This window comes from Littorina saxatilis, linkage group LG17, assembly GCF_037325665.1.
Source record: "Littorina saxatilis isolate snail1 linkage group LG17, US_GU_Lsax_2.0, whole genome shotgun sequence".
NCBI lineage: Eukaryota > Metazoa > Mollusca > Gastropoda > Littorinimorpha > Littorinidae > Littorina > Littorina saxatilis.
This window is the reverse complement of record NC_090261.1, coordinates 45271407-45285297: the sequence shown is the minus strand read 5'-3', so window position 1 is coordinate 45285297 and position 13891 is coordinate 45271407. Positions and strand designations below refer to the sequence as shown.

At 43.4% G+C, this 13891-nt stretch overlaps 1 protein-coding gene across 1 annotated transcript in view; it reads left to right on the top strand.

The window, feature by feature from the left end:
• Window positions 1-645: 645 nt before the first annotated feature.
• The window catches only part of LOC138953205 (two pore calcium channel protein 1-like), a 35129-nt gene continuing 21883 nt past the window's right edge, over window positions 646-13891 (top strand). The window contains exons 1-7 of the mRNA XM_070324998.1: window positions 646-1053; window positions 1596-1678; window positions 2194-2314; window positions 3896-4024; window positions 5485-5607; window positions 5985-6103; window positions 10018-10122. Of these exons, the coding sequence (XP_070181099.1) occupies window positions 769-1053; window positions 1596-1678; window positions 2194-2314; window positions 3896-4024; window positions 5485-5607; window positions 5985-6103; window positions 10018-10122 (965 nt within the window). The 5' untranslated portion in view covers window positions 646-768. The remainder of the gene's footprint in view (window positions 1054-1595; window positions 1679-2193; window positions 2315-3895; window positions 4025-5484; window positions 5608-5984; window positions 6104-10017; window positions 10123-13891) is intronic.

The window sequence follows — 13891 nt, the reverse complement described above, 5'->3', positions numbered from 1 at the left end:
TAACTTTTAAAAAAGCAGTGGAAAAGAAAACACACACAAAAAAACGTTAAAAAACACAAATTATCCCCCTTTCACCCCCCCCTTTGCTAAAACAAATCGCGTGACAAACTTATAAATAGCACGACTGAACTGGGCATCCGTTTTTTAATTAGTACACAAAATTTGGTGGTGATTGGACTTAATTCAAGCTTGCTAGACAGATTTCTTTACAGTTACTGTTTTTTGGGAAGTTTCTTGGTGGCAAGCTTGGGCAGGCAGGACGTTAACGCCGTGGCAATGCTAGTCACAATAGTGTTAAAAGGGGGGTTCCACTGTAGGAAAGTCTTGGTGACAATGATGTGCGCAGAACAAAAGAAGATAAAAGGGGAGGGAGAGGCAGAGGCACAGAGGTAAAATAACTCAAAAGAACCAACCGTCAACGACTGGGAGGAGCGAGAGAGTGGGAGAGAGAATGTGATGGGGGAAGGGGGGTTGGGAAGGAAGAAATTATGAAAGACCAACATTTCAAAGGACCAATATTTCTGTGCATTTTCATTTCTTGTGCGCTTATTCCACTCCTAAGGGAACAAAGGATCTCGACAAGTCTATCACCTTTGGTTCATTTTGTTACTATCAATAAAAATGTTTTCATAATTTCTACAGGTGCTTTCCTTGCTTCCCGTGCTTTAGCAATGGATGATCACTGACAGCAAAGTGGAGTCAAGCCACTGAAAGCAAGAAGAACAATAAGACTTGACTGTGCACTTCAAGCAGTCACTCAGTCTTGGTATGGCATCAGGAAGCGACAGTGCAGTAATCAATGTGGACGATGTGACGGTTGACAGTAGCACAACAGAGAAAGATGAAGTGGACAGACCTGTTGTGAGGTTCAGTGATGAGGTGGTTGCAGACAATGGAACCAGAAAGCGGAACAACAACAATGGGGGTGAAACCTGCACAGCGGCATCCGCTGTCCCCAAACATTTACAGACAAATGGCCCATCTGCATCCCCATCATCTCCGCGACGACAGCAGCACTCTAAAGGAGATGATACTCCACTGCTTGGCGAGAGGGTGAGCACTTTTTTTTTTCTTTCAATTCTCTTCTTCTTCTTCTTCTTCTTCTTCTTCTTCTTCTTCTTCTCCTCCTCCTCCTCCTCTTCCTCCTCCTCCTCCTCCTCCTCCTCCTTCTCCTCCTCCTTCTCCTTCTCCTTCTCCTTCTTCTTCTCCTTCTTCTCCTCCTCCTCCTCTCCTCCTCCTCCTATCTTCTCTGTGATAGACATAAATGTGAATAATTACAAAGGCAGAGATCACCATGTAAACAGAAAAAGGAAACAAACTTTCATTGGTCCCACAGAGCCAAAATGGACGTTAGAAACCAACAACCAGCCATCAATTTGTACTTATACAGTCGTACCTGCGATGTTGTAAGGACACCTTTAGGCTTTAGTTGTCATCACTATGTCTATTATTTTGACCAAACAATAATTATATATATATATATATATACGTACATGTCATGACAGGCACCCTGCAATGCAGAGATCAACACTTTTATTCTTATTCCAAGGGTATCGTTTTATCACAGGTACCTAACCTCTGTACTGATTTTGCAGGATCTGATACTTGCTGCAACCCTTGTACTGGATGCCAAGGCCGGGCGCAATCTCTTATTCCGTACAGAGGAGAAATACATCAGGTACATGTACACGTGATGCAGACTTTCAACAAAGATTTGAGAAGTACATTTATGTACATAATGTAGGTTTTGTTGTATCCGAGAGATGTGTACTCAGTAAAATACCCGATTGATGTACGGGTATAGAAACTTTTAAAAATGTAAGCATGCTTGTTTTGAATCAGGATTTTTATTTCAGTAAGGAAAATGGTTTAGATGTGTAAAAAAAAAAAAGGTAAAGGGTGTAGTCTTCAACTTTTCATACAGTCATAAATTGTGCTGGCCCGGCAATGTTATGTTAAAAATCAGTGTTTTTGTTTCTGTCTGCTATAATAAATACTTTATTATTCTTAGAGCTCATAATTTATGTTTTGAATTTGGGAAGAAAGATCCTCACATCATTCTTGGTGACTGTTTGAAAAGTTGAGGACTACCGGGCTTGTTCTTGGTTGTTGTGCCTTTTATTTTGTTGCACATGCAGCTTCATTTCAGGTCACTAAAAATGTCTTGTAAACACATAGCATTTTCTGTTTCAGATCCTACATACTCTATCACAAGTTTTACCTGCGATGGCTGCTCTACTTTTTCATCATCCTTGATCTGTCGTTAGCATTTTTTGAGAGGCCTGCCCTAGATGGAGTATCTTTGCCTTACTGGGTATGATCATTTTTTTCTCAGAATATTTTCTTTTGTTTCTCGTGGCTGATTTGGGGTGATGGCAGGAGATAGGGGTGGGGGTGGGCAGGGGTCTGGTAGCTGACTTGGTAGAGCACTGAACTTCTTATTCTCTGGTCATGCAATGGTTCAAATCCAGGCTGGAATGGACACGGGTCAACTTTATGTGATGAATCAGAGATTTGTATCCTTGTCCCAATCGTGTGTCACTGTCATGACACACAAAAGACCTGGATCAATCTGCAGGTGGCTGATTACACTTAAAATCACACACTTGGGCAGCACAACGCTTGTTGCTGCTGTCTTTCTACAGTACTTGGAAGAAGGGACCCAAATTTCCCAGTACATGTAGTAGGATGGTAAAGTATGAATTGAACCAGCAATAAGTGCTGTTAGGTTTAATTTTGCTTTCTGAAAGTACTGTCTTTGCATGGAAACAAGGGTGGTAATTCGTGCATGAATGCAAGGGTTATTAGTGTATCCTCCTGTATGTGTGCTTGCTGTTGATATTGACACACAAAAACAGTGATATACAGTGGAGTCCAGCTATAACGAACCTGGGTATAACGAAATCCCGCTTTTAACGAACTGCCATTGATTTCCCGGCAGACAGCCTTCTATTTCTTACTTGTTACTTTCCGGCTACATCGAACCTTTTGAACTCATTTGCATAACGAACCCCTCTTATAACAAACACGTTTCATCGCCCCAGAGCCGTTTTGTCTCTAAAAGTCACAAGGCTACAAGGAACTGATGTCAATGCACAAACACAAGTAAAAGTATACCGGTAACAAACGGTCGAAGAATGAAAATAAGCCGCACATCAAAGGAAGAATACAGAGTGGAAATATGTGTGCTCTGTGTGTGCGGCGAGATCAAAGGCAGGTCCATTGTGATGCCTTGTTTATAGTCACTGACCTTCTTCCCAGGGGTCAATGACCCAGTTTTAGCTATGAGAGGTGGTTCCCCTGTCATATCTGAGAGAGGAAACACGTACTTCCTGCACCGGGGTCAGTGACCGAGTTTAACCTATGGGGCGGTCTCTTTGATGTCTTGAGAGGAAACATGGCCAGGGTAGTACCTAGTTGTTGAAACATGCATTATCACAAGTTGTTTGACTGGTACTCAGGCGGTCTCTTTGATTTTTTTTGGGTATTTTGATACACTAAAATCGCGCCTTATGACCCGGAAAATACGGTACATGCTTTTACACGACTTTTTAAATTTTACTTCTAAAATGACAGTAAAGTGAACATTTGAACTATGCCTCTCTATGGATTATATTATGAAGCTGTTGAAAACATGCAGAGATTGTACTCTCCAAGGAAAGATCGATGGGACGATCATTTGAAGGTGAGTGGGAAAACTTGTCTTGAGGCCATTTAGGGTTGAAAACTCTACAGCGAATTACTGATATAACGAACTAAAATGTATCTCCCTTGAGATTCGTTGTACCCGGACTCCACTGTACACCCATGTAATTGCGGAATGTAATGATTTTCTAGATATGAAATTGTTTCAAAATCAGACACTTTCCTTACCATTTGTTCTGACTCTTTTCAGGGTTCCATGTTGATTGAGCTGATGTGCCTTGCTTTCTTCACAATTCGCAAGCTTCACGTCTTTTATTTTCAAGAGGCCAAGGTCTTCTTTCGAGATACCAAAAACTACATGATCATTGGGACAATAGTGGTAGGTTTTTCCAATGTATCAGTAAAAAATTTCATAATTATATATGATGCAGTGATGTTAAAGTATGTTTGTATAGTTATTATATGATTTTATGAATTGTAGGGTAAATGATGAAGTAAAGACGAATCATTTACTGTTGTAATTAAATATTTGTCAAATATCACTCTGTTAGCCTGCACTTATTCTCTGCTTATATGCACTGACCTGACATTGATGGCAACTAAATGAGATCTGACAAAGAATCTATTTGCTGGTACAGTACATGGTACCTGTGTGATGTGAGGTCCCTGCAATGAGAGGGCACCTCCATAATGAAAGACACCTCATGTTGTTCCGTCTGATGAGAGGACATCTCCCTAATAAGGGACACCTCGATCATGTCCCATCCAATGAGAGGACATCTCCCTAATAAGGGACACCTCGATCATGTCCCATCCAATGAGAGGACATCTCCATAATAAGGGACACCTCATGTTGTCCCATCTGATGAGAGGAAATCTCCCTAATAAGGGACACCTCGATCATGTCCCATCCAATGCGAGGACATCTCCATAATAAGGGACACCTCATGTCTCATCCAATGAGAGGACATCTCCATAATAAGGGACACCTCATGTCCCATCCAATGAGAGGACATCTCCATAATAAGGGACACCTCATGTCCCATCCAACAAGAGGACATCTCCCTAATAAGGGACACCTCATGTCCCATCCAATGAGAAGACATCTCCCTAATAAGGGACACCTCATGTCCCATCCAATGAGAAGACATCTCCCTAATAAGGGACACCTCATGTCCCATCCAATGAGAGGACATCTTAATAAAGGACACCTTGTCATATATTGTGATTTCCCATCCGATGAAAGGACACCTCATGTATTCCCATCCGATGAGAGGACACCTCCTTAATAAAGGACACCCTGTGTTGTCCCATCTAATGAGGACAGCTCCCTAATAAAGGACACCTTGTGTTGTCCCATCCGATGAGAGGACACCTCCCTAATAAAGGACACCTTGTGTTGTCCCATCCAATAAAAGGATACCTCCATAATAAAGGACACCTTGTGGTGTCCCATCCGATGAGAGGACACCTACCAAATAAAGGACAGCTCATGTTATCCCATCCGATGAGAGGACATCTCTCTAATAAAGGACAGCTCATGTTATCGCATCCGATGAGAGGACATCTCCCTAATAAAGGACACCTCGTGTTATCCCATTTGATGAGAGGACACCTCCCTAATAAACTCGTGTTGTCCTTACGTCTATTATTTTTACCAAACAACATGTAAACCTTGCAATTGTTTACTGTATAATAATTGTTTCAACTTTTGGCTGGCCCAAAGGTTGTCTGTTCATTGCAGGTACCACTGTGTTAAGTTTAAATGTCAAACAAGATTTCATCTTTGAATATATAAACCAGAATAATGTTTACTGTGTAAACTGTAAACTATTTCAGCTGACAATTCTTGACATGATTACCTACATCATATGGGTCAACCAATCATGGACGACACACCCTGTTAGATGGTCACGGCCGCTGAGGCCTTTCTTCATCATCAATTTTTCTGATGGAAAGCAGGTATTTTCAGTCTTAGTTGAAAGGGATATTGTCTCCCTGAATTTTTATTTTTTATCATTTTTTAGCCATGAGTTAAACTGGTAAAATATTGCAGATTAAGTCAAATGATCATCATATAATATTGAAAGTCTTCAAGTTGTGAAATATTGGCGAGTTTTTATTCGTAAGTGGAGCAAAGAAGAGGCTGAATTGTTCTGTACTGGACACGCATCAAGTTCGATTTTTTGTTTTTGTTTAGTTTCAAAGCCTGTTTTCCAAACTCATGTTACATTACTTTAAATCTAGCTATTTAGAAATACATGTACATGTTATAGCTTTCAAAATATGTAAATATGAAGAAAAGGCTGCTTTGTAATATGACTATGTTTTTATTGCAGATCCGCAGAGCTTTCCGAAATATCCGACGAACTGTACCAGACATCTTGCATGTGCTTGTTCTGTTCATCTTCAGTGTTCTGCTCTTTGGGCTCCTGGGTCTGAAGCTGTTTTACAAACGGTGAGTGTAGAAAACAATTCAGAATAGCAGGATCTTTAGCATTTTTATATTACTACAGGCAAATCCAGCTAACTCACAAACGGTTAAGTCAAAAATTCGCTTAGCACACAAAGAAATTCTGGTCCGGAATTATCCCTCTTTATCTATGTGTACAAAGTACCCTGAGCTCGAAATGGGATTTCTCTTACGTAAGTCGAAAGACGGATAGCACACAACAGAAAGTCAGTCCCAAAGACAAAGTTTACTCTATATTTACTACAGCAACTCGAAACACGAAACTTGGCGTCTCACACTAGCGCATTGTGTAACCTTATTCCCTTCTTCTCTACACGGACGCCACACCGACTGGTCAGTCGGCACGCAATAAAGTATGAACTGAAGTTAGGAGGGGGCGAGGAGTAAGGAGGGGGCGAGGAGTAAGGAGAATTATCCAACTCCAAGAAAACATTCTGAAAAAGGTGGGGAAGTGGTGACAAGGCAGTGAACGCACTCACCATGCACTGACATCATACGAAAGCAGCCACACAAACACAGCACAGAGGCAGAGGCAGGTGTGCAGATGCTTTGTGAGAATAAGCGTTGAAAACCAGTTTGAATAAAAAAAAAACCAGCAGATAGAGCCGCATGTCATAATCATTCTTCTTGTCTGGCTTTATTGACTGCATGCCGATCTTGTGGCAGTGACTTTTCACTCTTCAGTCGGACTGTACACAAACCACTCTCCCTCACTGACTACCCTAAGCCCTGACAACTGATCCTTGGAAATTGTTTGGAAGAGTACACCTCTCTATTTCTCTCTAATGCTCTTCCTGCTGACTTCAGTGACACCGGACACCCCACTGAGTTTAGCCAGCTACCCCCCCCCCCCCCTCTCTCTCTCTCTCTCTCTCTCCCCAGCCATGTACTGTTTGGTGCTGTGGCCAGAGAGGTGTCACCGGCTAATTGAGGCCAGCTGCACTGTTCACTCAGAGCAAAACTAGTTGACTGTGTCTAACTTTTGACAAAGCAACACAACTGAAGGGTTCACAGATTAGGTAACCGACTCACTGGTCAAGGCTGCAGGGAAACAAGAGTATCTTGTCAATGAAAGAGGTTACACACGCGATGCTGAGAACGGTGGCCGATTTTTCACTCTCTTTCTCGGGAGGGCCTTCATCATTGCAGGGACTGCTGTAAAGAAATGCTTGCTCAGAAACTAACTCTTTTTGCATTGAAACATGCACCAGAACTGGTGGACACCATCGACAATGTCAAACATGAAATCGAAGCAGTTTGCTTGAGGAAACGGTCGTCAGCAACTCAAACTTCTCTGTTTTCTTTTTTTAAGAAAATCTGAGGTGACTTTCTTTGTGACCCCGCCCCCTCCCTCTGTAAGGACCCCCCTCCATAAGGACCGATTTTTGTCAACATTTTCAAGGTCGCTAGAGAGGGGTTCCACTGTACTATGACCAAGTCGAAATTTCGGATAGGACACAATAACAATTCGGTCCCTTCAATTTCGTCTTATCCGGATTTGCCTGTATTGTGCTTCCAGTTGATTCAGCATTTAAAACAGAATTGATCAGGCTAGGAATAAAAAAACAAGAACGATTAATTTGTGGAACGTTTAGACGGAACAAAACGTTTATTGGGATCTTGTTCTATCAATCTTTAAAGTGGTTGCACAAGTGACAAATAATAATGAAAGGGTGAACATTTAGCTTTAGAATGATAATTTTTACATCAGATTAGAGAATAAGACTCCTACCCTTTCCTCCCACACCTTGTCACCCGGCCATCCCCACCCCCTAAATCCTCCCGCAACAAAATTAAGTATAAGTCAATAAATCAAACATTCAGAAAAGCCTCTTAGGCCAAAAAGAAAAATATGTCTGTTTCCGGTAACATCGCCGGAAAAAATACGGTCGGTCGGTCGGTATTTTTGAAAAAAAATTTTTATTACCTTTTTCTTAACGTCTTTTTAGATGTTTTTGTGTGTTTTTTAAACGCTTCCTTAGTTTACTTACAATTATTTAGCACATGTTTTTGACCTACATATATTGAAACTAAATAAAGTGTACTTGACTTCATTTTTTATTTTTTATTTTTTTATTTTTATTTTTTTGCTGCGAAAAGCAAAAAAAAAATCTTTAGGGTCGGCGCTTAAAAATAGGGTCGGTCGGGTTACCGGAAACAGACATATTTTTCTTTTTGGCCTTATTTCTGGTGCTACAATCAAAAATCACCTCGTTTAGTTCTTTCTTGTGCTTAAGTGGACATCTGTGGTATTGGGGACATATTTCTATGGAACCCATGTTTAACCCTTTCGCTGCCAATCAAAACTTGCGTATGTGCATTCCTGACTGCCAGGGAATATTGGAGTTCGGGGTGTAATAATTCACAATAAGTTCTAGCTCCAAACTGGCAGTAGGTAGGTAAGTAAAACCTATGTTATCTTTAAAGGAAATTGAACCAAGAATCTGTTTTTAGTGTCTAATCATGGAAATGATAATTAGTTTGGCTTATAATGATGTTTAAATATGAACTTTTGAAAAATCAGTCCGGCACATCTTCCGGTGCCTGTGGATCAAACACAGGTGGCTGTTTTGCTTGCTCCAAGAAAGGATTATAATCACTGTCATCTACCTGTTTCCAACGAATCGTCCGAAAGAAGATCTCCCCCTTCCCCTGTCAGTATCCATAATCATTTGCACCGCCTGTAGCGTCAGTCCGGCTTTGTTTTTCCCTACTAGGGCCCGGTCGACTATCGCCGTTAGCCATTTTGACGAGTCGAGATTTCTCTCCCCTACCCTGTCGCCAAGGCCGAAAATAGCCTTCAGATGCAAAACCGCGTCACCATTTATGTTTATTCATGAGAATGAGGTGTCCTTCCAAGCCATTGGCTGCTATTTGTGTGTCAGCAGTGACATAGCATTTCTGGAAAATTCCTGAACGGAGAAGACGGGTAAACCCGTCCTAAGGCGCTGTGGCTGCACAAGCGCATGACGGGTATACCCGTCAAAGGCAGTCAAGGGGTTAACAAAAACTCAAGAAAAGTTGTTGTTCTTCGGTTGTTGCATTCAATGCATACAATTTAAAGATATAATCATGAAATTTAAATCAGTGTTTTCTATGCTGGTGCAAAACCAAGATGGTACCAAATAGCATAGGGTTACTGTGTTCATATTCAACTGCTGGGTTCTCGTATTGTAGATTTTCACATTGATGTTTTTACAAAGTGACTACTTTATTTACCCTGATGGTAGGATGATTTAAGACATATATTATCATTATATTTTAGCGGGCAGGGATGTAGCTCAGTCGGTAGCGCGCTGGATTTGTATCCAGTTGGTCGCTGTTAGCGTGAGTTCGTCCCCACGTTCGGCGAGAGATTTATTTCTCAGAGTCAACTTTGTGTGCAGACTCTCCTCGGTGTTCGAACACCCCCGTGTGTACACGCAAGCACAAGACCAAGTGCGCACGAAAAAGATCCTGTAATCCATGTCAGAGTTCGGTGGGTTATAGAAACACGAAAATACCCAGCATGCTTCCTCCGAAAGCGGCGTATGGCTGCCTAAATGGCGGGGTAAAAACAGTCATACACGTAAAAGCCGTGGGAGTTTCAGCCCATGAACAAACAAACAAAAATTATATTTTAGCAAGCATTTTGTATATTGGTGCAAAACTGATATTGGGACCTAATAGCTTGGGGGTGTTCATGACCCACATCTGGGTTCAATATTTTTACAAAAATAATATCTGCATTTTTGTCTTAGGAGCTACCCTGATGGTTGGATGATGAAAGATACCATCATCAAATGTAATTAAGCATTTTTTTGTTCTTGTGCAAAACTGAGATGATACTAAATAGCGTTCAATATTGCAGATGTGCACATTGATATTTTTATGAACTGTTTTCTGCATTTTTGCCTCAGGAGTAACCTTATTTACCCTGATGGCCAGCCATACTTCAAGACTTACCTAGATTCCATCTGGGACCTCTACGTTTTGGTCACCACTGCTAACAACCCAGATGTCATGTAAGTGATGAATGCAATATTGTTTTGTGAATGTAATATCTTTGTTCAGATTTTCAACTGAATTTGAGGTTAGTACACAATAATTAACATGCACACACAAACAGACAGGAGACTCTCTCTCTCTCTCTCTCTCTCTCTCTCTCTCTCTCTCTCTCTCTCTCTCTCTCTCTCTCTCTCTCTCTCTCTCTCTCTCTCTCACACGCTCACACGCTCACCCTTACAGTGGAAAAAAACTGTGCATCAGGTTTGTGTGAATATGTACATATGTTGTAACCCGTAAGAAGCATGCATAAAAGACTGGAAGTCTGTGCTTGTTCTTTGATTTATAATCATTCTAATTTCTTTTATCATGCTAAATGTAAAAATGTGAATACTATTTTTTGTGAGAGAGCTTGCCTTTTTTACATGCATAGATGTGTGCCTCATTGGTATTGCATGCTTTGCTTTGATGTTTAAATGTTGTTTCTTGTGTAGTTTCTTTGGCTTAATAAGTAATTAAATTACATATCTTTACCCAACTCACAAATAGCAATTAACTCTAGTTAAGTGCTGGTTACGCTGTACGCGCCCCTTGGTAACAAGGGCGACCACTCTAAAAAAGAAAGTGATCAATCCCATAATGCCAGACTATTACCAGTCTGACTTCCGCATGCGTGCGCATATGCCGCCATCTTATCATTCTACACTCAGCGTTCAACAAGACTGGTCGCTTATCAAGTACGCTCCGGCTGTTTTCAGGCTTGTTTCTTTGTCTACGGACTTTGGCTTCGCCCCTTGGTCTGCTGCTGAGCTTTATCTTCACCTTTGCTGTTATTTGGTGAGATCTTTCTTGTTTTATGAAAACTTTGGCAACATTTTGTCGCGTGTTTGCGAACTTGTATGATTTTTTCTAGTAAGAAAATTTGTGTGAGTTCGTTTTGCCATGGCGGAGAACGCCAAGAATAAACCTAGTTTGAGACAGACTACTGCTGCAGCTTCTCCTACTAGGAAATCCTCCTCGTCTAGAAAGAATAAGAGCGCTGGACAAACCGCCATTTCACTTTCAGAACCGGGAATTGAAAAATGTTTTGATGTTGTTGTTGACAAGCCGCCGACCGCCATTTTGTCCGCTAAAGGCGGGGACAAGGTCAATCGCGGTAACAAAGATGATGTTGTTGATAAAGAGGTTTGTGTGTCGGGGGCATCTGGTGATTGAGGTGTTTTGCCCTCCGACATTGCGTCGTTACTTCTGACGATTAGCGCACAGGTTTCGACTTTGGCTGCGGACTTGACGGCAACAAAAGCTGAACTCCGTTCTCTTCCGACTGGCGTCTTCGATGTTACATCTTTGGGGAAGATCCGGTCTTTGGCTTCCACTTCCGGTTCCACCTCCGCTTCCGCAACTGTTTCCGCTTTGGGTTCAACTTCCGTTGTCCAAGCGGATGTGCACTCTTCGCAGCATGACGGTGGTCGTCTCGTCTCCATGCTGCATGAGCCTGGGCTTGTTAAAGGTATGTCTGGCACTGGTGGTTTGCGAACACAGGAGGAAGTAGCCCTAGATTGTGGCGAAAGTTCCGAAACTCCCGCTGTCAGTAAGGGTTAGGAGCCCTGTCGTTCGTATGGATTTGTTGTCACCCATTCATACTGATTCGGGTTTTCAATCATTTCCTCTTCCGCCCGGGGGGCAGGAAGTTGATGAGGCTAGGGCTGACCAGTCGCGTCTCTCTATGACTCATCTACCTGACTACGATGGCGAGCAGGAAGTAGAGTTTGATGAGGGGGCTTCCACGGTGGTGGAGGACACCAGCTTAGCGTGCCGTTGAAGTTGTCGAGCGCGGTGGCGTCGGCAGCTGAGACGGCATTCAAGTACTTCCCGGAAGGGGTGGTTCGGAGCAAAGAGAGACTTCATCCACCCCCTTCCGCTTTTGACAACTTCCGGTCTTCCAAGATTCAGAAGGATCAGTTCCGGTTCCGGGAGTCGTCATCTGTTGCTTATGTTATGGCAAATGTGTTCAAGGGAAAGCAAACTCAGGTTCTTCCGTTGTTGACACAACGTGGAGACGCACCTGAGGATGTGATTCCTTGGTTGGCAAAGGCGGGGGAGCGTTCTGTTTCTGGGATTCAGAAACTCAGGATTACCCCACGACCTATCAATTTGGTTGAGCCGTTTGCGTTGCCCACAACAGTGCTTCCGATTACTCCGGAATTGGCATCGTTGCGGGAGGACGGCTACGCGAGCAACAGGGTTGTCCCGTATACGGACGCTTCTCTTATGGCTTTGGAGGAAGCAGGCAGAGCTCAGCTTGAGCTGACCTCCGTGTCAGAGTCGTTACAGTGGGCTCTTTCGAGTTCAATCGCGACATCGTTGGACCCCTTTGAATTTCGGTTCGATGCTTCGGCACTTGATGTTTCTTCCCTTTTGGTCACTCTGGCGAAGGTGACGAGGGAACAAATGACGATCTCCGCTAACCTCTATGCACATGCTGTGCATTCCAGGAGGGCAGCGTTCTTGACAGGTTCGAGGATTAGCAACAAATCCACGATCGAGAACTTAAAGGTGTCACCTTTCTCGGAGGGCTCGCTGTTGGGCCAGTCTTTTTTAGACGCGTTGCAAAAGGAGACTCAGAACGCGAGAGACTTGGCCATCGCAAACATTGCTTTCCAGGGTCAGTTGTCTCAGAGCAAGCCTACTCCTCAGTCTCAGACTCAGTCGTCGAGCTATCCTCAGACTTCTTCGTCTGGTGGTGGTAAGACAAATACGCAGTCTTTCGCCTCTAAGGGTAGGGGCATTGGAGCGCTGTACCCTAAGAGGGGACAATCGTTCGGCGGTTCCAGGGGGTCGGGGCACAAGCCTCACCCCCAATAGAGCTCCCCCGAACCTCCCATCCCGGTAGCCCCCGCACTGGTTGTAGCGGGCGGCCCGTCCAGGGCCCTCACTTCCTGGCTGCAACTGGTGGTCAGCAAGTGGGTTACCGGGATAGCGCGGTCGGGGTTCCGACTTCTCTGCAGGGTCAGGGGGATAGGCTCCTCTTACCAGGATAATGTTGCCTTGCCTAGCTCCAAGCATCTCGCTCCTCTCGCTTCACGGAGAGAATCTGGCCAGATCGAGTACTAGCTTTGATATCTCTCAGTCTTGTAGACACTTCTTACCGCTTTCTAAATCGGACTCTCGGGGCAGGGGAGACAAGGAGATCCACTTAGATTGGATTCTGTTTCTGCGGTTCCTTCACTGGGTTTGGACAATCTTGAAGTTTTTGAGGAGATTCGATTTGGAGAGACCAGCGCTGGTTCTGGTTGCCCCATTGTGTCCAAACCAGCGTTGGTTCCTGGACTTACTGCGACTGGCGGTTCAACCGCCTATCCCCATCGCAGTAAGAAAGGGAGAACTCTTGCAGCCCCGGTCAGGCATCCCGCAAGAGAATCCTCAGGTTCTAAACCTACAAGGATGGATTCCGTCAGAAGCTCTTTGCTTAAGGCAGGGGCATCTTCTGCCACTTTGAATTTTGTTAAACATGCACATAGGGAGTCGACCAGCTCGGTCTACTCTTCTCACTGGTCTTCATGGGTTAAATGGTGTGATCTTAACAGGGTTTTAAAGCCCTTGGCACCAAGATCGATGCAGGTATAGCCAATCATTTAGCCTGGCTAGCAGAACAAGGCGGATCTTCGTCTGCCCTGCGTGTTAGAAGGTTCGCTATTTCCTCAACGCTTAACTCATTCGCTGCGCAGCTAAATTTCCCCTGTGTTCCCTGCCAACGCGCGATTTAGAGCCATTTTGAAAAAAATATTA